Source organism: Camarhynchus parvulus, chromosome 1 (assembly GCF_901933205.1).
Source record: "Camarhynchus parvulus chromosome 1, STF_HiC, whole genome shotgun sequence".
NCBI lineage: Eukaryota > Metazoa > Chordata > Aves > Passeriformes > Thraupidae > Camarhynchus > Camarhynchus parvulus.
Window position 1 is genome coordinate 28,036,022 of NC_044571.1, and position 23,063 is coordinate 28,059,084.

Genomic DNA, 23,063 nt, shown 5'->3' on the forward strand with positions numbered 1-23,063 from the left:
AATGTGTAAAGTTTTTTCATTTATTCTCACTGGTGCCTCTCCTTTTGCTTGTAATGTTGACAAATATATTGTTGGGTGCTGTTTTTTTGTTTTATGTGGGTATTTTTTTGCTGCACAAAGAAGCTAATCATATGCATACTAATATGTGCATGCTGACCAAGATGAGTGTGCTTTCATGACATAAATGTTGTGGAGGGCTTGGGGGGGCAGATTTTTGTTTGCTTTAATTTAAAATAATTAATAATGCATCTCAGTCCTTTTTCATATTTTTAGGCTGAATACTGAGTCTTGACTTATTATGTTGTGGCAGTCTGCTGTGCCAAACATATATGATCACACACAATTAGAAATTTGTAGTCTCACACCTGAATTAGGGCTAAACCTTTCTATTTCTTAACAACTTCTGGTTATAAGATACAACAAAACTTGGGGGAGGGGGAAAAATGAGTAAATTGTAACATTTATAGATTAAATTGTGTCTGGACTTGCTACGTGACTCAGTGCAAAATACTAGTGACCTCTTCCTTTATGACTTTGACTTCCTGCAAGCTTATCTGTTAAAAAGATCATGCGAGATGCTTCCATTGCTGATCTTGTAAGAAATGTATATTCAGCAGGAGAAACATCTGACTGAGCAAAGACTAACTTACACAGTGGTTTGGAAGCTACATGTTGAAAAGTGCTGGGGAAACGCATCAGGGAAAATGATAAAAAGAGATGAAAGCAGTTCAGATGGGTGAAGAATGCTGATTTTAAAATGCGAACCATCTGAACACTGATGAGTGGGCAGGTTGCAATAACTTCAGGGCAGACCTAACTGGCACAACAGCCATATACTGTAAGGCAACTCCCACAGGACATCACCTGCAGTGATTTAAAATTGGAAGGTGTGGGAGTGTTGAGGTACTGCAGAGAGCAATCTTGCAGCAGCAGAGTGCAAGTAGGAAATGGGTCAGTTGGAGTAATAGCTTTCTTCCGTGTGGTTTCTGTGAGCTGAGCCAAGCCAAACATATGTGGAGCACTGGGTTATCACAGTCATGACTTTTTTTTCCCTGTGTATTAGAAATTGCAATGAAATTTGGTCATCCAAGCGTAACTCTATGAATCCTCCCTCTGGTTGGACACTGCCTTGAGCCCCAAAGTCAGCTGTCTTTGTTGAGATCATTAAAATAGACTGTGTTTGGAAACGTTATAGTGCAGTCTCACATTCTCAGGAGGTCAGCAGAAACACAGCCTGAGTATCTCTGCTAATACCACCTGCGGTTTGTTCTCGCCTCTGCATTGTGGTGAGTGATTTCCCCATTTGTGCTGAAACAACTGGATGTGTGACCACACTGAAGTGGGTAAAGGGGCTGACCCAGTTAAAAAAAAAAAAAAAAACACCAAAAAACCAAGAAAACCCTCTAACCTATATTTCCCTACTGTATCAGTTCCACACACGGGGGTGTTGGCAGCAGCAGAGGCACAATGCAGGAATGAAGGACAGAAAGAGAACGTCTTACACTGGTGTTACTGCTGGCTTCTTTTTCATGTGAAAACACAGTCTTAGTTACAGCTTTGGTTTAAACTTTGCACTCAGCTTTGATGTACTTTAGCAGCTTGCAGAAAGGTGATAGCGTGTGGTGACTGTGGCTTTGGTCCCTCCTGATGGCCAGAGGGAGCAGGCAGTGTGTTATCACAGGCATGTAAACTGTTTGGATATGATGTGATGAGATGGTGGCTCCTGAGGCGCAGGCTGGTAATGAAATCCAAGCTTGCCCCTGCTCCCATTCCCTTTTGCTGATCACAGTTGGCTGGTACAAGTGGCTCTTAAGTCCCACCATTAAGTTGCTATCGACACAAATGGGTTAGAAAGAAAACTCCAGAAGAAGGGGCTTGGCTCATTTTTAATTTGGATCAGGTGAGTGATCTGTCACTAATTAGTACACTGAGTTACACTGATGATGACTGTGGTGCAGGGAGGTGAATGGTAAGGCTTATGGTGGGGATTTGCTTCAGTCAGGCTTGTAACTGATAGTCACACCACTTGATTAAGCAAGTGAGTTCGTGTAAGGGCATAGTGTGCTCGATGGTCTAGCAATGTGGTATGTATTTTCCTTGGAACACAGCCCCCTCAGTCAAACTTTGTTTCATTTGGACCATGCATCCCTCCACTAATGCACAAGCTGTCCAAAACCCCCAGGTATTAGTAGGGCACATATTTCTAGGACTAAGTCTGACATTCTCTACCCACTCCCTTTATGTAAATCTCAATCTTATCCTAAAGGAATGTATTTAGATACTTGTGCCACCCATTTTCCTTTTTGGAAAATATAAACCCCCCTGGCACCTTGATGTGCACAACTCCTTCATGCCACTTCAGTGTGCATGCAGCATCTGTAGCAGAGGTATAGGAGTTGCTCTTACTCAGGTCTGATACCAGGTAAGAAATGATGCAGCCACTGAGGCTGTGCCGGCTCATACCAGCTGAGGAAGAGGCTCCCCTCTGACCCATTTGTGTGGTGCTCTACCCTTCACCCCCTGATGATATGCACAGAGCACCATCATTTCCAGGCTGTGGGCAGAGGAGGGCTGCAGCACAGAGCTTGTGCTCCCTGCCTGGTCCCTTTGGAGACAGGCTTGCTCACAGTTCCCCTGTGTGAGGACTTTCAGTGGTAAAGAGAAGACAGCTTCTGTTGCACCCACCGTGCGTGCAGCCAGGCATGGGCTTTGCTTTTGCTCTCTTAACGCTGTGCTGGGTATAGCAGAAGCAGGCAGGCACATGATCTCCCCGAAGGCAGGATCCAGAGTTACTGTAGACACTGGCCACCAGCTTCTTTTGTAGCTAGCAACTGTCACGGTGTGGTTACAGCCAAAGCCTGTCACTCCTACAGTGTCTGCGGGCTCTGGAGTGTATTTCTGCTACTGAATCCTTTGTGCTACTGCCTGGAGATTAATTCTGCACCATCTATCAATATGTGTTAAGATATTTCTGAGTTGTATTTATTTTTTGAACGATTTTTAATAGCATTTGATGTTCTCTACAGGTTTCATTTTCCTTCACCAATACTTCAAGGCACAGAGGAGCTGGTAAAGGCATTGCCATGAAACCTAACTTGAAGCAATGGAAACAACTCATGCTTTTTGGTATCTTTGCATGGGGCCTGCTTTTCTTGGTGATATTCATCTATTTTACAGATAGCAACACTGCTGAACCAGTTCCAAGTTCCTTTTCTTACATTGAAACTAAGAGACTTCTGCCCCTTCAGGGCAAGCAGAGAGTCATCATGGGAGCCATTCATGACCCATCATTCTCTGAAACCATTGATGGGAACGAGGTACTTCTTAATGAAGATCTCCTAGGTACTTTTAAATCGGGGACTGGAAATTCTAAGAAATGGACTGTATTGGAAGAGGCCTTTAGAAATGAAGATGAGTTTTTTCCACCCCAGTTAGGAAGAAAATCAAAAAGTGCTTTCTACCAAGTGAATGATGATTATTTATTTGCTGCTGGTCAGCCTCAGTCACACAGCCATCTTCAAGAGATAGAAAAATTCATTTCAGCTGACGTGAATAATCCAAAAGGAAATATTTTACAGAACAACTGGAGCCATCAGAGAAGAATGAGGAGAAGGAGCACAAAGCGTAGGAGAGGCCAGATGCTTGATGAATCTGATGACTGGGATGGGCTGTATTCCACAATGTCGAAATCCTTTCTTTACAAGCTTTGGAAAGGGGATGTCTCTTCCAAGATGCTAAACCCTCGACTGCAGAAGGCGATGAAAGATTATTTGAGTACCAATAAGCATGGGGTGCGGTTCAAGGGGAAGCGAAACTCCAAGTTGACAGGAGACCAGCTATTCTGTGAGCTAAAAGAAAGAGTGAATGTGAAAACAATAGATGGCAAGGAGGCTCCCTTCTCCACTCTTGGATGGGAAAAGCACGTTCCCCAAATTCCACTGGTCAAATTATATACACATGGCTTTGGGAGCTGTGCAGTAGTTATGTCTGCTGGTGCAATACTGAACTCCTCTCTAGGGGATGAGATAGGTGGGTGAAATGCATCTATTTGTGTGTGTATATATATGTAGATGTGCGTGTTCATGTTTAAATTTCAGAAGAGTCATGTTTCTCAAGCACAGATCAGTAAAGTCTGGTTGTTCTCTTTCACTAGAGTTGCATGAATGTAAACTAATGGACTTCAGTGAGGCTGTTCCCTTTTAGAACAATATAACTGAAAGGAAAATCAGGCCTGAAGTCATAATCTAATTTAAAGAAAACAATGATGCTTTCATATCATATTATAGCTTGTACTAGGGAGGCAGAACTGGTTTCATCAGATCTGCCATATTCAACATTTGTGTGCAACATGTGTTTATTTCTTCAGCAGATTAGAGCTGTGTTCAGGTTTTATTCTGCAAAGCTGTATTATACTGGTCTTTATTTTGCAGCAGCTCACAACTGCTGTTGTGTGGTTGGCTGAGACATTTGTCTCCATGTCAAGAAGCAGTAGAGTGTCCTCTTCATCTCTTGCTAGTTTAGAGTTCACAGACATAAAGAATTCAGACCCTCGAGTAGCTTCATGCACTGAGATCAAGTCCCCTGGCCTCTTTTCTGAGACTGAATTTAAATGAGTTCAAGTGTGTTCACCCATTGTTTTCCCATTGCCACACTGAGTCAGTGAGGTTACAGGTGTGCTGAGATGTCAGTGTCACTCAGAATCCCCTACCTCAAGGTGGGAGTTTTCTAGTAGCTATTCAGAAAAGGATGGTGGGACCATAAAACTAATCCAGGTCGCTTCTGTTTTTTCTTTTCAAATATTGCTACTACCTGTGTTAATGTCTCAGTAGTTCTTCATTTTTGTAGTACATGTGCAGTATGCTAAGAGTGTTGAAAGAAGGATGAAAGGTTTCAGAACTTGTTTCTGAAACAAGAAGAGTTATCTCCTTCAGCACTCCACAAAAAACCTTTTGATGTTCACTCATTAATCCTCCCCATCCTTCCAGGACTTCACTTGCCTCATCACTCTGTCTCATCTCTTTGACACAGATAGGTTTTCTTTAAATCTCTGGGATATGTTGGAGCTTCTAGGATTATCAAACTCCTGCAATAGGCTTCCAGCACAGCAAAGGTGCCCAGCTAGCCTGCTGCTAAAATCACACCAGGGTAACCCCTAATTCCATAGGAAGCCTCACTGATGTAGACATCTTTGGGGTGAAAAAGGTTAGCAGTTCCTACCTTCTTGTTATCTTTGTTATCTTTGCTAGCATGTTATCTTTGACTGAAACAGAATCTTCTGTCAGTGTTCCCCAGTACAACCAGTTTACACCAGTATGGATTAGTGCTGTACTGTAGAATCCATAGCACAATTGTGACATATTTACATAATCACATATTACAGCATTTTTCAAGTCATATTTGCACACTCAGGTGCAGCCCAGGCATGGACTTGGGTGTTTGACATGGTACCTGGGGCCTGCTTGCTCCTGAGTGCACCCATTTTCTTAGGAAACTTCTGGGCACAGAAGCTTATGTCATTTCCTACAGAAGAACTTCGGATTTAAATGGGAAATTGTCATCTGATGCCACCTAAAGGGAGGAAGATTGGGTTTGAAAAAGCCCACATAGAATTTTTAGATCTCATACATGTTGTGCAAGGAGATGTTGGGGCATCAGCAATCACAGAAGGTTTTTTATAAGATTCTCTCAGGGCAGATACCAGTGACTGAGGAGAGGATTTGGCCCAGACTGTGGGGGGCGAAATGACTGCTTATAGCAATGGTAGACAAGGGAGAGCAATTTTAAGCTAAAAGAGAGGAGGCTTAAATTAAATGTTAGGAAGAAATTCTTTACAGTGAGGGTGGTGAAGCCCTGGAACAGACTGCCCAGAGAACTGTGGATGCCCTATCCCTGGATATGTTCAAGGCCAGGTTGGATGGAGCTCTGAGCAACCTGGTCTAGTGGAAGTGTCCCTGCCTATGGCAGGGTGGTTGGAACTAGATGGTCTTAAAGGTCCCTCCTCACCCAAACCATTCTGTGGTTCTATGGTTTATTCTCCCAAGAGAGGGAAAAAAAAGCCTATGAAAGAAGTAGTGAAGGACATTTCCCTTCATAGGCCTTTAGCTCCCTCTTCTGTGTTCCTATTAGAAACACAAGCAAAAATGTTAATTTGTGTTCTGCCTTTTGCCCTCCTCTCCCCCACCCCTCTGACTGTTTTTAACTGACAGTAGGCATGGAAATACTGTGCAAGTATAGCAAACACTCCTATCGTGATCATGCTATTAATTGAGAGAACCAATTATTTTGGCATTGTAGGAAGTAACAGGGCCCTGTGATCAAACCCCAAACTTTTTTTGATCTTTAAAATGCTTATCTACAAACACATACACATTAAAATCAGTTTATTTAAAACCAGCTATTTTTGGCAAAGAAGAAGTTTTTCATCTGTATATGAAGAACCAGCATGAGTGTTGTTGGAAATGCATCACGCTGTCTCTCAATTAAGCTGCAAATCATACAATTCCCATTTCATAATCCAGTTCTCAGTCACCACATTGTCTAAAAGTTGTCAATCCCGGTTCCAAATTTATGTTCTTAAATTCATTACAGCAAGCTTGTGTTTTTCTTTTCCTTCTCCAAATATGTGAAGTACCTGCAGATTTTTCATTTCCTTTAGTTCCTGCACAATCAAGATGCTTGGTAGATGAAGTCTAAGTGTTGAGGCTAGGGCTGTCCCTTCATGGGACACAGAATAAATTTCCACTCCTTAGGTTCTGAAGAGTTGGGTTTGGTGGGCATCTGGCAAAATCCCTCTTTTCAGACATGACATATTAATGCTAACATGTATGTCTGAGATCAGACTGTTGCCTGCATGCCACACTGTGTTTCCCTGTATGGAGTACAAGAAGTGCAGAGTAAAGGAGGGGAAAGATGAAAGATCCCAATTTGATAGGAGCAAGTCAAGGCTTCATTGAGGCATGTTGGTTATCTTTGGAGACTTTTGCCTCTTCCAGTTTTTGAGCTACAGAGAACACATTTTAAATGACTAGAGATGAGCAGCTATACAGACTACCTGTGGGTTAAGGCATTTCATATTCTCAGCTTCCATGGATAGAAGGGATAAAAGCAGACCAAATACCACCTACCAGCAGGGGCCATTGTTTCTAGACAGTGGATAAAATGTCTTGCTCTCCTTCACACCTTTTGGGCTTTGACATCCCCTTAAAAGAAGTGCTGGGAGAGTGATTATCTCTTATCCAATGGAGGCTTGCATGTGGTGTCTACCCTTGACCCATACTTGACCTAGAGCTGCTTTCTCTTCTCCAAGGTCAACTGCTTGTGCAGTAACTTTGACAGTTCAGCTCTGTTAGATCTTTGCTACCAAGGGATCCTGAGGTTTCTTTATGTGAGCAGATGTGTGGGCTGGCTTCCATACAGAGGCTTTTTAAGATTTGTACTGAGCTTGAGAATAAGTACACAGTATGATTAATAGATTTGGGGTAGTCTGCGATTTTCAGGTATTATAAAATACTGTGAAACACAATCTTATAGTTAAGCATTGTTGTTCATTCAAATGTGCAATTAGATATCCTTGCCGTTTACATGCTTTTCCATGGAGTAATTCTCTGTAAATTTTGTGATAGAAGTAGCGAGCAATTGTGTGTGCTGGGTGTACTAATAGTCTTCCCACAGTAAGTCTATCCAATTAAGAGAAGTATTTTAGTATTGCATGCTAAATTAATAGATGAATCTGAACTTTTTTCCCAGTGGGCTTTTATGTTAATAACATATGGCAGATGCAAGAGGATTTTTGTTTGTGCATTGCAGAACATTCATCATCCTTAGAATATCCAGATTAGGACAAATGTGTAAGCTTTGTATTAGTTTAGATAACTGGTTTTATCTTACTGTTCTGCATACTAAGAAAAAATAGTTACCCCTCATTTGTGCTTCTAGATTCTCATGATGCTGTTTTAAGATTTAATTCTGCTCCAACACGTGGCTATGAAAAAGATGTTGGCAATAAAACAACCATGCGGATCATTAATTCTCAGGTAAGATCTTCCTTTTCAGAGTTCAAGTCAATGTCTCTAATGTACAATATGACAGGAAGTAAATAACCTCTGAAAAAGTGTTGGGTAATATGGGAAGCAGGTAGTGATTCAACAGTTGTGATGCAGAGAAGGTGAAAGTTTTCCCTTACGGGGATGTTGGCACTGCTGTCAGTGTAGAGTGAATTGATAGCCTCGTTTCAGAGAACCAGTTTGTAAAGTTTCTCATGTGAACTAATCTGTAAAGGCTCTGCAGGATGCCAGAGAGCTGTCGGTACAGAAGACCTTGACCTCCTGGAGAAGCCATTGCCTCCAGGATTTTCATGGAGCTCAGGCTGTGGTGATTCCAAAGCTGTTTTCTCATATTTTCCAGTTCCCCAATTATTTCCTGGCTGGAAGGCAAAAGAAATGGGAACTGAGTTGTGTAACACTAGGCAAGTCATCATGGTTTAAAAATTTGGAAAGAACTAGTAAAAAATTTTAGTGTGTACTGGGTATTACACATCAGGTGAGTTTGTTCATCTGAATGGAAACAAGAGAAAGTGGGGTTTTCTGTGTAAATAAATAAATAAATAAATGTGACTTGAGCTACAGTGACACCTTATGGTTGAGATTAGTTTTTCAAGTTCAAAAATGCTATTGCCTGAATTCCTGTCTTGGGCAAACCAAACCTCTTTGTTCTTTATGAAACGCAGACAAAAAATCAGCAACAGAATTTCTGTGAAATTTTATGACATACTGAAATGAGTTTACTTAGTCAACACCAAGAGTATGGTTGGCCATGTAGTATGCTCTGCACATACTGATTCTTGTTGAAGGATAGCAAAATTTTCAGTTACTGTAATTTTTTTGAGTTCATTTTTTCTTCTGCTTTGAGTGGCTGCCCATGCCAAGTCTGTTCTTGGTGTGTGTGTGTTTTTTTATGTGTATAAGCTCATGTTCTTTGCCATCAAAAAGAGGACTGTTTGCTGTCATTCACTTCACTTATTTTGTAGGTATTTGTGAGGCTGCAGAACAGACTAGATCTTTGAAGTGATTTGGGTTAAATATGCCCCCTTTCTTTTGTTTGCAAGAAGAAAGAAGAAATATCTTATTCTGCCTTAAGTGCTGTAATCAGTATATCAGGGAACATGGATTTTCATGTATTTTATTTTACTTTTTTTTTTGTTTTGTTGGTTTTTTTCCTTTTCTTTGATGATTCTCTGTTTTACTGTTGGCCAAAATGTCCTGATATTGACCATGCCTGAACTCCTGAACTGGTCAAGGATCAAGGTTTAGAAACTCTTTATAGTTTACTAGATTCAGTAGGCTTCCTGTAGAAGAGAGAAATGTTCTCAGGGAGTGATCTGAGCCTTTTAGCTCCCCAGCACATTCAGAGAGATTGTGGTTAAATTATCTACTCCCCGTGCAGGGCAGACTGGGGTCTTCTGGCTCCCAGAGCTGCTGCAGTACATTCCCACTGGGATGGTAGTGGAGGGAGGGTCCTGTGGTCTTCTCTTCTGCACTGTGTAAGGTTTGCTCCCCATAAGACCTCTCAAGAAAACAGAGAGCAAAATTCTGGCCAGGTCAGATCACATGGCTTCCTCACAAGTGTTGTTTGTATTCCCACCAGCTTTGTGCTCCTTTAAAGAGGTTAGAAGCCATTCATGGTGGTTTGTCCCCTTGCTGAGATTTTACCTTGCCCTCTATGAGACTGAAATCTGCACAGGCACTTGATGGAAGTTGCTTTCCCTACCTGTACTGTAGCTGGGTTACCTGTACAGGTTTACTGACCCTCCTCCCCTTCTCACTATTGGAAACTCCTGCGTTCACTTAAAAGTCTGAAGTGGCCCCTTGTTCCTTCATATTCTCCACTGTGAAAGCCCAAAGGACATGAAGGAAGCCTGTGCACTGGCAGCAGATACTGTTATTGCAGCAAAAACTCATAGGTACGATACAGACTCACTGAATGTGAAGGCAGTAAGAGCTCTTTTGTGTGGTAAGCATGGAACCAAACTTTTAAAATCTTAGCCTTTTGGTCAATTTGGTCTGTATACTCAAAAAAGATGTTTACATTCTGAGGTGAAAATTGTTCTGAGAAATTAAGTTGAGGATGCTTGCTGATAGCAGCATGACTAATTCTGTTCTTACTGTAGAAGGCTGATGGAAATCATTAAACTCAAAGTTTATGGTAGGAAGAATATTGCTATGGCAACAATATTATTTTTCTGAAGAAAAATATGCATAATTAAATATGGCTCATTGGATCCTAAAGGGAAATGAAAATTATTATGAATTTATTTGTCTGGAATGTTGATTATTTTAACAGCTGGAAGAAAATTCATGCTGTTTTGACCAATGCTGAAGTGGCTGGCATTGGATGCACCAGGAATCAAAATTATCTAGTTAGACATGGAGGGTTCTGGAAGGGGTGAGCCAACAGGAGTGAAGAATAGACTTCCACTGTGGTGGGATGACCAGGCAAAGTACTGGGAGATGCAGGAAGGAGTTATATGAGAGCAGTAGATTAGACCAAAATGACAATTCCTTCAAAAATAGGCCTGTAATGTGTGTAACATGCCTGTTGTTGGAATTATTTCTCTAGGTGTTCCAATTTGTACAGTCGTGGTCTAATTTGCTTTTTTGTTTTTTTTGATTGAAATGACACTGACTTTCTGTTAAAATGAGAAAACCTTGAAAAAGGTGGTTGGGGATCGGTGACAAAGACATTAACCTTGGGGGCTGTAGCCCTTCAAAGAAAGCTGCTCTGTGTCCAAGAGGATCCCACAGGTGATCTGAAATACTGTTTCATTTTCGAGTTCCAGAGTACACAGTAATGTTGATACACAATAACACAGCATCTCAAGTGGTACCATCACATCCCTCGCAGATGGAGAGTAATTCAGCATACTGCTACTTCAGACTGTCATGAGTGCTGTTTATGGCTAAGCTTTTTTTGTATATTTTTTTAACAAAACAAGATGCTTAAAATCAACCAGAACTGAAGCATAACAAACAGCAGCGTGGGTAGGACTGTTCACTTGAGAGAAGGATTTTGCCATTTTTCTGGATCCCACTTGCTTTTAATGCTGTGGAATTCTTTGCATTTGTGTTTGCAGATTCTCACCAATCCAAACCATCACTTTGTCGACAGCTCCTTGTATAAAGATGTTATTTTAGTAGCCTGGGATCCTGCTCCCTATTCTGCAAATCTGAATGTGGTAAGATATCCACTTGGACCTTTCTTCCCAATTATTTGAAAGTACTGGAGAAAATTAATTTACTACTTTAGTCTTCTGGTTTCCCCTTTTCACCATGAGCCCCAGGTGTGTATCTGAGTGGAGAATGCTATGTCTATAGGAATTGGTCAAAATTGGTTTATTGATCAAAAACTTTTTAGTAGCCAGCAATTATACTGGAAGGGACTGTTCTGAGATGCTAGGATAGATGAATAGTGGCATTTGTTTGATAACACATTGCTATTTTCACATAACAGTGTGTTTTCTGTGTGTTTGCCAAGGAGGGAACATTGCTAGATTTCAGAAGTAGGTTTTATCAGGAAAGGTGAAAAACTGCATCAGTTTTTCCCCATCTTCCCTTCTGCCTTCCCAAACAAAATACAACATCCAAGTGCAAATCTCTCTGGGTGCCCTCCCCATTTCTCAGGCCTCCTCCTCACCAGTATTCCCTTTATGTCCACTGTCCCACAGCCATCTGTGCCCTGCCGTCCACCCCCTCACTGAGAGCAGCAGATGTCCATCTGCTTGTCACTGGGAGAGTCTCTACTTTGGCTGTTGCTGCAGCTCCAGCAGACAAGTTGATCTGATGGCTTTTGGCACAGGGAGCTCGGAGCTGAGCAGGCTGCAGAGTAGAAAGTAAACCTTCATCTGCTGCACTCCCTTAGCAACAGATGCCAGGGGCTGCCTGCTCCCACGCAGGCTGCCATCAGCCCGCGTCACGGCTGCCGCTGCCTCCATCCGGGCCAGGCATGCTTTCAGAGGAACATTCACCCCCAGGCCCAGATATCATGTCAAAGCTCTTTGAACCTCTTCTTTAATGTGGGTCTGTGAGGGAAAAATGGTCTTGGCTCATCCCACAGCAGTCAATTACTTATTGGGAGTTTCTGTATGAAGAGAAGAAACAGAATAGCCCAGAGTGAGGCATGCCTTTCTAGCAGAAGCATCCACCAGTGCAGGCTGCTTTGCTACCTTTGCTTCTGTTCTGCAGAACCCAAATGAAACCAGTTTATGCTATTGCACATGTAGTGTTCAAAACATGTTTCTCACTATTAAAAAACATGTGACTTTTTTCCTCCCAGTGGTATAAGAAGCCAGACTACAATCTGTTCACTCCCTACGTACAGCATCGCAGGAAGAATCCAACCCAGCCATTCTACATCCTCCATCCAAAGTTTATATGGCAGCTCTGGGACATCATTCAGGAGAACACTAAAGAGAAGATACAGCCCAACCCTCCTTCTTCAGGGTTTATTGGTAGGTGTACCATAGATGGTCCCAGTAGACAGGTTAGATTAAAAAAATAATTTCAAACGTATACATTGCATGAGGATCAAGTCCATAAATGTGTACTGTATGCTCTAAACAGAATCAATGACTAGCAAAAACACACAGTATGAGAACTAGAAAATAGCTGAGTGAATTTGATGTTCTGCTTTCTCGCCCTTTACATCCATAGTGTGTCTACCATATCTATAAAATATGCATATATCTATGAGAAATTTGTATTATTCCATATTAATGTATCTTTTGAGGACCTAGTGAATTCTGAAGTTCCTCATTGGGATCATAGAGCAGAGAATCCTCAGACAACAAATGAAAGCAGATGGCAGATCATGTAGACAGGATGAAATCAATGGCAGGCTGAGCTGTATTCCCTACATAGGCCAAGGGCTTCTAGTGCTCAGTCTGAGCACTTCTCTTCTTCACTGGAAGTAATAGAGTTTCACTGTATTTTTTTGGTCCTTCCTTAGTATTTCTGAGGGCACAATTTGGCACTCTGCCCACAGCAGGTCCTGAGTGTGGACAGGTCTAGAGGATGCAAGTAGGCAGAGTGGCAAGGCTGAATCAGGGTCATCCTGGCTTGTGCTTCTAGATCAGAGGGCAGTAGAGCTTCAAATACCATCTTCTGCTTTGGAAACTCCATTATTTCCTCACTGACATTGTGATATTGATCTGATAGGTATTTGCCGCAGTCAGAAAATGGTTTGGTTTTTTTCTTTATATTTGAAAGCAAAGACACCTGAGATTGCATCTGATATGGGAAAACCAGTTTTGAACATTTATCTTGGGTTCTGTATGCAGTAGTGGCATCCTAGGTCACCTTGGAGCACAGCAAAGGCCTTAGAGAGGGTGCAGAAGCTCCCAGAGGGAGAATACAAAGGTTTCTGGGAGATGCTCATCTTTGCCTTGAGTGGCTTGTGCATACTTGGAACATGAGTGGAAGGTAAAGGAGGCCTGGTGTGTTGCTGGACGGAGCCTTGGCAGTTGGTTACTTCTTGAAGTGAGGTTTTTCTGGAACCTGCTTGTAAAAATTCACAGGGAGAAGACAGTTCATGTGAAATGATCCCACCAGCTGCATTTTGCAAAAGTGTTTCTTGTAGCAATGAAGCTGTTGATAAAAATAGGTTAACAGCTGCTGATTGTAAGAATATTGAAGAGGATCATTGTGCTGTCAATCTGTACTTCCACCATGCATAAAAAACACTTCAAAAGCTTTCTTTGAAGAAATGGAATTAATTTCACTATGAGACTAGAACAGCAATCTTCAATCCCAAATCTAAATGTTAGTGACAAAAAATATCCTTCAAGCAGAGAAAGCTTTGAAAATATGAACCATTAAATAAGCAAAATTTTAACAACAAAAGCTGTACAGATAAATATACTCTGTGTACAGATGCAAATTTGCCTTCTTCTCTAGTGGGAATTTTATTTATGTTGTTCTTTTCCAAGGAGCAGTGCTTTTTGGTAGGCTGTTACTAACTTTAAAGAACCAAGGTATTAAGATGAGCTTATTGGATGTCATATCCACCCCATTTCATAACCAGCTCCTGTTCTAATAGATGTATTTTAAATATTTTATTAGGGAGAGTCTTCCTGTTTTGATAACTTTATCGAATTAATGTCTATGTATTGCACATGTAACATAATCTATATACAGAGGTGGCACAGAAAGAGCAAATGCATATTGTCAGGGACATAAAGGGTAAGATAAAGCATACAAAATATAATGCAGCTTGGCAGAAAGCTGAAAAGTCATGTTGGTCTTCACTTCAGGTATCTCTCAATCACTCATGCAGCAAATAATCCTGTTGGAACTGAAGCTGGCAGACACAACTAGTATACCTGTATGAAAGAGGAATGCTGAATATTGAGCTTATACCTGATCTTATAAAATCTATAAAATTATTTCCTATAGAATTAGTAGAAAGATTGAGTAAGTGATGGCTATCATAAAATATGAGTGTCTTAATTTCAAGAAGAGAAAATAATTTATTAAATTACCACACTACTAAATGCTACTGTACTTAAAACATCTATATGAAGGAAATAGACTGTTGTTAAATAGGGGGTATGAATTTTTACCGAGATATACATTCCTGAATCTGAGCAATTTCTAGCAAGGACTATGATGATCTTAATCATATAGAAAAGGTTACAAAAATGGTTCTGAGTCAAGTGAAGCACTTTTGTTCCAAGCTTTTTAGCTTCCATTAGGCCCAATTTACAAAATTGGACAAATGTATAAATTAAAACATGGAAACATGAGAATGTTTCTTTTCACAAATGTCAAGAATGTTTTTGCATGGTCTTACACTTTTTCTTCAGTAATTACATTTTTCTCCTGACAATTGTATATATTCCTGCTGCTTGGCACTATTTATAAGAAACTGAATCTTGCCAAAGGGAGGATGTTGGTGGAATGTGTCCTCAAGGTGTTCTTCTGCAGCAATGAGTCAGCATCCTTCCACAGTGACTTATGTCAGGGGAATCTTTTAACATCATTAATAATGGTATTGCAGTACTTAAGTCACAATATTATTAAATCTCTCAGAAAGGGAGCCAGTGGGGAAGAGGCAGTCTCTCACGTGCTTTGATTTTAGAGGAATGAGAGAGAGAGAGAGAGAAGAGGTAGAACTGCTCCCCTGTTTGTTTCACTGCGTGGGAGCTAGGGAAAATAATGGTTTTTGCACTTCCTTTGGGGTACGGGCTGCCCTGTATCTGCATAAACTCTGCCTGGACCCCCTGCCTCCCTCAAACCCTGCTAGGTCAGCTCTGCATCAGCTCAGTGTTGCTGAGGAGAGGCAGCAGCATTTGATAGCTGGTGGCTGGGTGAGGGAAGCACAGGGCATGTCCCAGCTGTGGAGGGGAAATGAGAGGATGGGAAGAGCAGGATTGGTTGGGGAGATGGTTTGTGGGTAAAGGTCCAACAGGGTAAACCAACCTTTTGATTTTAATCTGGGAGTCTCTTTTGGTTTGTTTCCTGAGACACCAGCATGGACTTCAGCTGGCTTATAACTTTGCCTTATGTGACATGTCATAGCTTAGCTAATGCCACTTCTCACAATAAACCATTTCTTTGTCTTCCTAGTCTAATGCTTATAAGAGCTTTGAGAAGTCATTCCTTCATATTTTTGCATTCCTTTTGCAGCTGCTGCCTTCACACTTCTAAACAAATTTCTGCACAGTATTCTCATCATCTTGCATTAGCATTAGGCAATTGCCATGGTGGCTTTTCACAGTTAAAGTTGTTGGTTCCCATTTGGCTGAAAATAAGTTTGCTAAATGAGTATTGATATGTTTACATCTCATCTTGGACTTGGATCTATGCCATTTTCCTCAGAAGATAGATAAGCTTCCAACCATCAAACCTCAGGCTTGGATTCCACTGGCAAATCCTAAATTAACACTGTTACTAGAGAAGGATTTGCCCTACCTTTTGGCAAAAGAAGTAAGTCACCTCTCACTTCCTGTTAAGTCTTTCATTGTGAAATGTGAACTCAGTCTTCCTCCCTTCTTTCTGTACGTATCAAAGCTCAGTTTTTAATTGAATCTGACAGTATATAAAGTGTCAGTCTCTACTGTTAGTATTCTGCTGTAAGAGCTGACTGTTCCTGTACCCTCTTTGGTAGCCAATGTAAACAGCCTATTCTGACCTTAAATTTTTGTCATCTGAAGACCAGGAGTAAAACTGCAGTTTCTCAAAAGCAGCATTCTGTGCTCATTGGATGGGATGGTACATTAGCATTTGGAAATTCTGAGAGCTTTTTAATAATGTCAAGATCATATAAAGGCTTTTCTGTGGAGATTTTGCTCCTGTCCACTGTTTACTTAGTGGGTTTTCTATAAATTCCTACTTACCATAGTCCATCAGTACACTTTCCTGATTTACCTCTTCAGAGGTGACTTTAATTGAAATTCACATTTATGTACTGTTAGAGAGCAATGACTTTGATCTTTTTAAAAGCTAGCTGAAAGCTGTGACTGGAGTATTTTGGTTTGTTTTCAATCAAAACATAACCTGTGTAGATTCTCACATTTTAGGTTGTCTCTGTAGGTGGTAGTTTTGATATGTGCTAGAAATTTTAGCATAACATACAGTCCATGGAATACAAAATAACAAAGCCTAGATTACTTTATTGTTGGGAGAAGGGAAATGTTTGAGGCTTTACAGTTGACACTCCAGTTTTAACAGTTATGCATCAGTAATAGTCAATAACATTATTTTAATCTACATTTGCATGCATCAAGACAATAGTACAAGCAAGGCTATCATTGCACTGCAACATTAGCTGGTTGTTGTAAGACTAAGAACTTAAATTTAAAACAGCTTTGGAGAGCAAGTTGCATAGCAGTATACAGCTCATCTCCAGCTCTGCCTAGAAAAAAATGCATTTTCATGAACTCAAAGAAACAATTGACATATTAAGAGTTGCCTTTGTTGCTGTAATTCAGTTGCTTTAAAAGCAGTTGGTGTAGGAACAGAATAGTGCTCACTCTTGCCAGCTCAGTGTTGTTCAAGTATTAGCCCACAAATAAATAATACATCCAATACATAAGCTTCAAATTATTCTTACTCTAATAAAAAGCACACTGAAATTTGAGTATCTCCCACTTCTCAAAATGGAGACATAAAAGAGCAAACTCTCCTCTTAAATCACATTTAAAAATTTATTATTCTAGTGTATCACCCAAAATTAAACAATACATTTAGAATTACATTATATTACTGGTCAGTATTTTCCAGTCTATGCTCATATTACAGAATATATTATTGTGATTAATGTAGAGCTTTTTGCATTCACCAAGTTATAAACATGTAATTTTCAAGGTCTACTTTGTAATGCTAGTATCTATACATCAAAGATGACAAGTATTGCACAAATTATTAAGCTTAGGCACAGGGCCATTTGTTGACAATTCTTTGATAAATAATTTGTTTTTCTTGTGGTTTATATTTTTCACATAGTTCACGAACTAAACAGAGGTGAGAGAACCCTTTTTAAGAAACAAAGTGTTTTAAAAAGCCAGAGCTATTTTTACTGCATGTACCAAAGAACAACTGAGGCACATTTGGCCCAGTTTCAAGGAGTTTCCTGTGGTATCTGCAATCCAGTCAAGAGAGACTATAGTAGTAGACTATCATATAGAAGATTATACCTTCTAAATGCTTTATGCTTATTTGTAATGCTTTCAAATACACAAACTTACTAGTATATTCAGCTAAATTATTTTCTGTAACTGAATTTACAATGTGCGTGAAATTATACATTATGGGAATGAATCAGATTATGTATATTTAAATGTTTTCAACATTTCTTTCATTATGTTATAATGATTCTGTGTTCTTGATGAATGTTTGAGTTACACTTGTAATTCTAGATGCTTTCATACAGCATCTGTTGATTGAGATATATTAAACTATATTTTATTTATTTGTAAACTAGAAAACATTCTTTTTTAAATTAGAGTGCTAGTCACAATGCTTAATTGTACCATACAACATTCATGTTGGAAAATCAAAACCTTTGGAATTATTCAAATTGCCAAGAAAAAATTTTAAAAAAATTAATTTTCTCCTTATGATTAGAATCCACAGAACATATCCATTTGTAAAAACCATCCATGCAAGGAATTTATTCTTCATATAATTCTGGTTTAAATGTCCTCAGTGCAGATTGTAAAAGCTACGTTTATTTGTCCCATTTGGACTGAGTTTAAACTATACCCAACACTTCCTAACACCAAGGGTATCTTCTAAATAGGAAAAAATAAAATTCCTACACTACACTTGATCTTAACCAAAATGCCAAGAAGACATAACACACTTTTCTAAGATTTTTGAAATCTTAATATATAATATTTCAAAATACGCAATATATAATATTTCAAAATACGTAATACTGTTTTACCATCTATAATTGCACTGTTATGGCAAAATTACATTTGACTGTTTCTCTGACAACCACATAATTTCTTTGGAATAATAAATTTTATAGTATTTCTAAAAGAGTATTCTATGCTCACAATTCTGTTTTTTCCTTTCTTTTTTTAAAATGTTCAGTTGGATGTTCACGAATATTGCCATTCAATTATAAAACATTCACAAAGCACACCTTTGAATGTTCTACCACAAACCAGGCAGAATTATTTTGCATTTTTCCATTTTTACAATTGTAATCCAAATGGGACTTTGAAAAATCAAGCAGAGGTATTAGAATTAGATTAGAGTGGCCTATGCAGAATTATCTTCAGTTGTGATTTTGAATGTCTGGTAGCGCCTGTTATGTTTGTCAAAACTAAAATCAGGCTGGATACCCTGACCTTTTCATTAATGTGAAACATGGATTACATATTTAAGATCTAAAAAGCTTTTTTTGTATTGAGATGCTACAGACAGCCTATAGGCTTTCCCTTTCAGGTTTTGTGTTTTCTCAAGTTGTGCATGTCTACTGGCCTTTCCTAAATACTTTGTAATTATCTGTTTTTACTCCCATTCCCATACCTTAGTATTTATGAGTGGTGGAAAAAAAAAACCCACATCTCCCATCAGCTTAATTCTTGCACATAAATTTGCCATATCTGTATGGTCCATGTCTGGGTCAGTCAGAGAGCAGGATTTATGCTTCCTGACTTCAGCTCTTTCCAGTGCAGGTCTGTATTTGTGTTAGTCACCCTCAGAATTATTAGAGCAAAAAATAGGTACCTCTTAAATATTACTGTGAGCCCCAAAGTGTCCTCAACATGTGAAATTTTCATCCCATCCTGGGAGTGCAGCTATCCATACTACTACTCAGGCTTCTCCTACAGCCAACAGAAGAAAAACAGGAGCTTCCGGGGAATGGCTTGTATGATCCATTAGACATTCACTGCTACCTAAAAGTGCCCACTTTCTTGTGCTGATAGCAAGGGAGCCTGCGATACTGCACCAGGGGCACTTTTGATCATGCCTTGTTTTTATTTTTTCTCATTGTGCTTCTGGAAAAGAAGCACAAAAGATTGTATTATTTTTCATGATGCTCCAAAAGCTACTTACACAGGAGAGTAGAGGAGAAGGTTCTTGATAGCCAAGTACCAGACTCTTATTTTTGGTTTCAAGTCAGTGGAGAGAAACACCACTAAAAGGACAGTTCTCTATAAGTGAACTATTCAACACATCCTAAAGGAGATATCTAAAATAAGTCAAATGAGTTTTGCCCTAGAAATACCTGTGTCCTGCATTGTCTGTAAAGAATGCTTTAAACCAGCAAGGTCAGAGATGGGCATGAACAACTTCGTAAGATTAGTTCTGTCCAGACTCTGTATTGTGTTGGGACAATGACTGTCTCATCCTGTTTATTAATAGCTCCTTAGGTCACATGTAAGACAGTGTGTGCTGTTTTATATATATATATAATAATTGTGCATTGACCTGAAAATTGTTTTAAGGACTGTTAGCAAAGACAAATATTGAAGTGTATCATATGGAAATTCTTCACCTTACAGGCTATCAAACAATGAGGTTTTCACTCATGCTGATGATCCTGGAGGAGTGCTGAGATATGGAACAAAGTCAATGCAGATGATGTTGAATTGGGCAGTTGTGAAAAGTACACAGACAAAAGAATTAAGTGTAAAGACATACTCAGAGAGCAGTACAGGGATAGGACATAAAGAAGGCACACTTTGGCACTACAGGTGTGGGAGAAAATGCCAAGAAATTCAGCCACAAAAGAGAAACTTAGAAAGCAGTAGTACAGACAGAAATGTGTAAAGATAAAGATAACAATTGGGAAGCAGCTTCAGACTTCTCAGAATAGACAGGCAAGCAAAGTGAGTTAATGGAACGAAGATTAAGTCTGAAAGCAGTTAGGCACATTCCTCTTCTTTAGCTTTGAGACTGCAACCAAGACATAAAAGTTCAAACACAATGTAAAAAATATTTTGGGGGTCATGTAAGTGGCACAAAGCAATTGGTGATTTAAAAAATTTTATCCCTGAAGCTAAATGGAGGAGAAAAGGGAAGGTAGATGAAAATATAGACAGCTTGGCACACTTATGCCTGCTGGAGAAAGATGTCAGTAGCTCCCTGCAACATTAAAACCAAGCAAAGAGAGGAATGGAGTTAAAGAGTGGTATGAAAAAATATGGGATGGAATGTGAGACCTGTAGTCCAGGGAGCTTTGTTGGCAGTGCTGTTTTAGGGACTTAGGAGAAACAACCGAGACACATGGCATTAGAAAAAACATAGAATAAAACCTGGATATATCTTAGTACATGGACTGATGTAAATGTCCTAGTGGTCTAAATTGCTGCTATTCTTTTAAAGATGCTCAATGAACATTTTTTATAAACTGAGTTTGCAGTAATGGCTCTACAATACTAGGGCTGTCCCCTCTGGAGGGGTTTCACATACTCCAAGGCATGAGACAGAAATGAAACCATTTATTCTCTATTTCAGAGAGGACTTTATTTAAAAAGAAGATGGCTTCCTTTCCAAAAATAACCTTTTTTAAAATTCTTCCTTCTCTGTCCCCTTGTTTTCTCTTGATTTTTTTTTTGTTTTGAATGCAGTGCAGAACAGCAGGAGCAGATCATTTCAAGGGAGAATCTGGGGGCTCTGCCAGCTGAGTAGAGGGCCCTACCTCCTCAGGTCTATGTGTTATCCTGCATCTCATCCACAGATGGCTTGGATGGAAGTCCTGGTTGTACCACACTGTTGGTCCCATGGGCTGGAGGTCTGTAGTGTTAGAGGTGCTAAAGGAAGAGCAGCCTGGCACTAAACATGTTTTTTGCCCAGACTAGGGCTTGAGCATTTGACATGTACACAAGGCCTGGAAGTATCAGGAGTGCTCCTGATTCCACCAGGACACATAAGCCTCTAGCACAGGGATGGCTCTATGTGTGGTAATCTCCACTTATTGTTGTAGCTCATCTTTCAGACTTCAACACAAGAATGTGCTATAACTTAGTGGTTACCACTCAAAAATAGTCTGCCAAGTCAATGTCTTTCCTCCTGACAAACATGATTGTCCAGCATGAGCAAAAATGTAAGTAGAAGCTATGGTTATTTATGAACAACCTAGACTGAAGTCCCAAGACATGGTCTGGATGGAACCAGGCAGGAAAAGTAAGGAGCTAAATTAGATTGCCCAGTGTGCCTTTTTGGTTGATTCTGGAGGACACTGAACCACTGATGACTAGAAGGTAAAACTCTACCACTTCTAAGTCATCCATTAACTAATTTACAGGAAAGTCAGTGATACTGCTTAAAATTTTGTCATGGTTGCACCATATCTGCAGCTAAGTGGTTAATTTTCTGTTATTAAGGAGTCAATTTTTGTTCTTGACAGTTTTTCAATCCCGCAAATGGCAACTTCCTTTATTACTTGTAGAGCTAGCTTGGTAATGTGGCAGTGAAATAATAAAACACACTTTGGTTAAGGCTTGTACTTTCCATCAGAGCCAGTTTTTCTAAGATGTTGGTGGTATAGCTTTTGAAGTTGTCTCTGGGCACAGGAGAGAAGTCATTTTACTGTCTGTTTCTGGATGTGGTTCATTATTGCCCACGTTTCCACCGTCCATCCTCTGATCCAGCTGGATAACGGTTACCTTGGAATGGTAGGTGGGCTCTCCATCAGTGGAGGAAGGAGGTTGGCAGTGGAAAAGCTGGCGAAAGCATTTGTAAAACTAAAACAACAAAAAACCAAACAATTCTAGATATAGCTGCTTGGCAGGTTACGGTTCAGAGCATCTCTATAACATCTTCAATGCAAGGAAACATGGTTTATTAAGATTGTACTTTTTTTTCAAATAGGGATTAAATATTTTTTCACCATGAGTATGTGTTTCTTGCTGCTTAAGACTAAAGTACACTCAAATTTGAGAACTTTAGAATCGATAAGCTTAGCTTTTCTAACACTGTAGATTCTGTAGAGTGTAAAGCTGTAGAACAATTAGAAAATATTTTCAGAACCTTTAATTTATGATAAAATATTTAATCACAGAAGTAATTGGTTTTCAGTTACTTCACACATCAGGCAGGGAAAAGTCATTTTGATAATCTAATGATACACAGCAGGGAGAACATAGGGTTCTTTTCATTAGGAAGCCATTGAAATCCCTGCATTCCCAAACTGTAAAGTGAACTTCAGAAAATGGCTTTGCTTAATTAAGAAACAAAAATAGTTTTTTATGTTAATTTATTTCACTTCTGAGATCTACCCAAAACACCTTTGATGATGCCAAAGCTGTTGTGCATAAAAAAGCCCCAAACAACAGTTACATTAATTCTCATCTGTAAGTGCCAAGTGAGCAGAGTTACACACCTACCTCCACTGCGAGCTGACACTCCTGTTCCACAGCTAGGGATACCAGTAATGCTACAAGTGCATCAATACATTTTCTACACAAATTTATTTTCTAAGTGAAATCTTAAAAAAAAGAAATGGCATCCAAAACTTCATGTCACTTTCCTTTTGCATGGCTTTGTGAAACAGAAAAATCTTCCAGGAGCTGTGATTGATGTGAAAGTATTGTAGTTTAGGCAATGTTGTTG

General features: G+C 39.6%; 2 protein-coding genes across 3 annotated transcripts in view; one reads left to right on the forward strand and one right to left on the reverse strand.

The window, feature by feature from the left end:
* ST6GAL2 (ST6 beta-galactoside alpha-2,6-sialyltransferase 2) overlaps window positions 1-23,063 on the forward strand; it is a 47,968-nt gene that overhangs the window by 21,745 nt on the left and 3,160 nt on the right. For both annotated transcript variants that reach the window (XM_030947904.1, XM_030947818.1), the window contains 4 exons: window positions 3,027-4,029; window positions 7,936-8,033; window positions 11,129-11,230; window positions 12,328-12,502. In XM_030947904.1, the coding sequence (XP_030803764.1) occupies window positions 3,084-4,029; window positions 7,936-8,033; window positions 11,129-11,230; window positions 12,328-12,502 (1,321 nt within the window). In that variant the 5' untranslated portion in view covers window positions 3,027-3,083. The remainder of the gene's footprint in view (window positions 1-3,026; window positions 4,030-7,935; window positions 8,034-11,128; window positions 11,231-12,327; window positions 12,503-23,063) is intronic.
* Window positions 21,562-23,063, reverse strand: part of LOC115903477 (pinopsin-like) — an 80,316-nt gene continuing 78,814 nt past the window's right edge. The window contains exon 5 of the mRNA XM_030948029.1: window positions 21,562-22,195. Coding sequence (XP_030803889.1) covers window positions 21,980-22,195 — 216 coding nt within the window. The 3' untranslated portion in view covers window positions 21,562-21,979. The remainder of the gene's footprint in view (window positions 22,196-23,063) is intronic.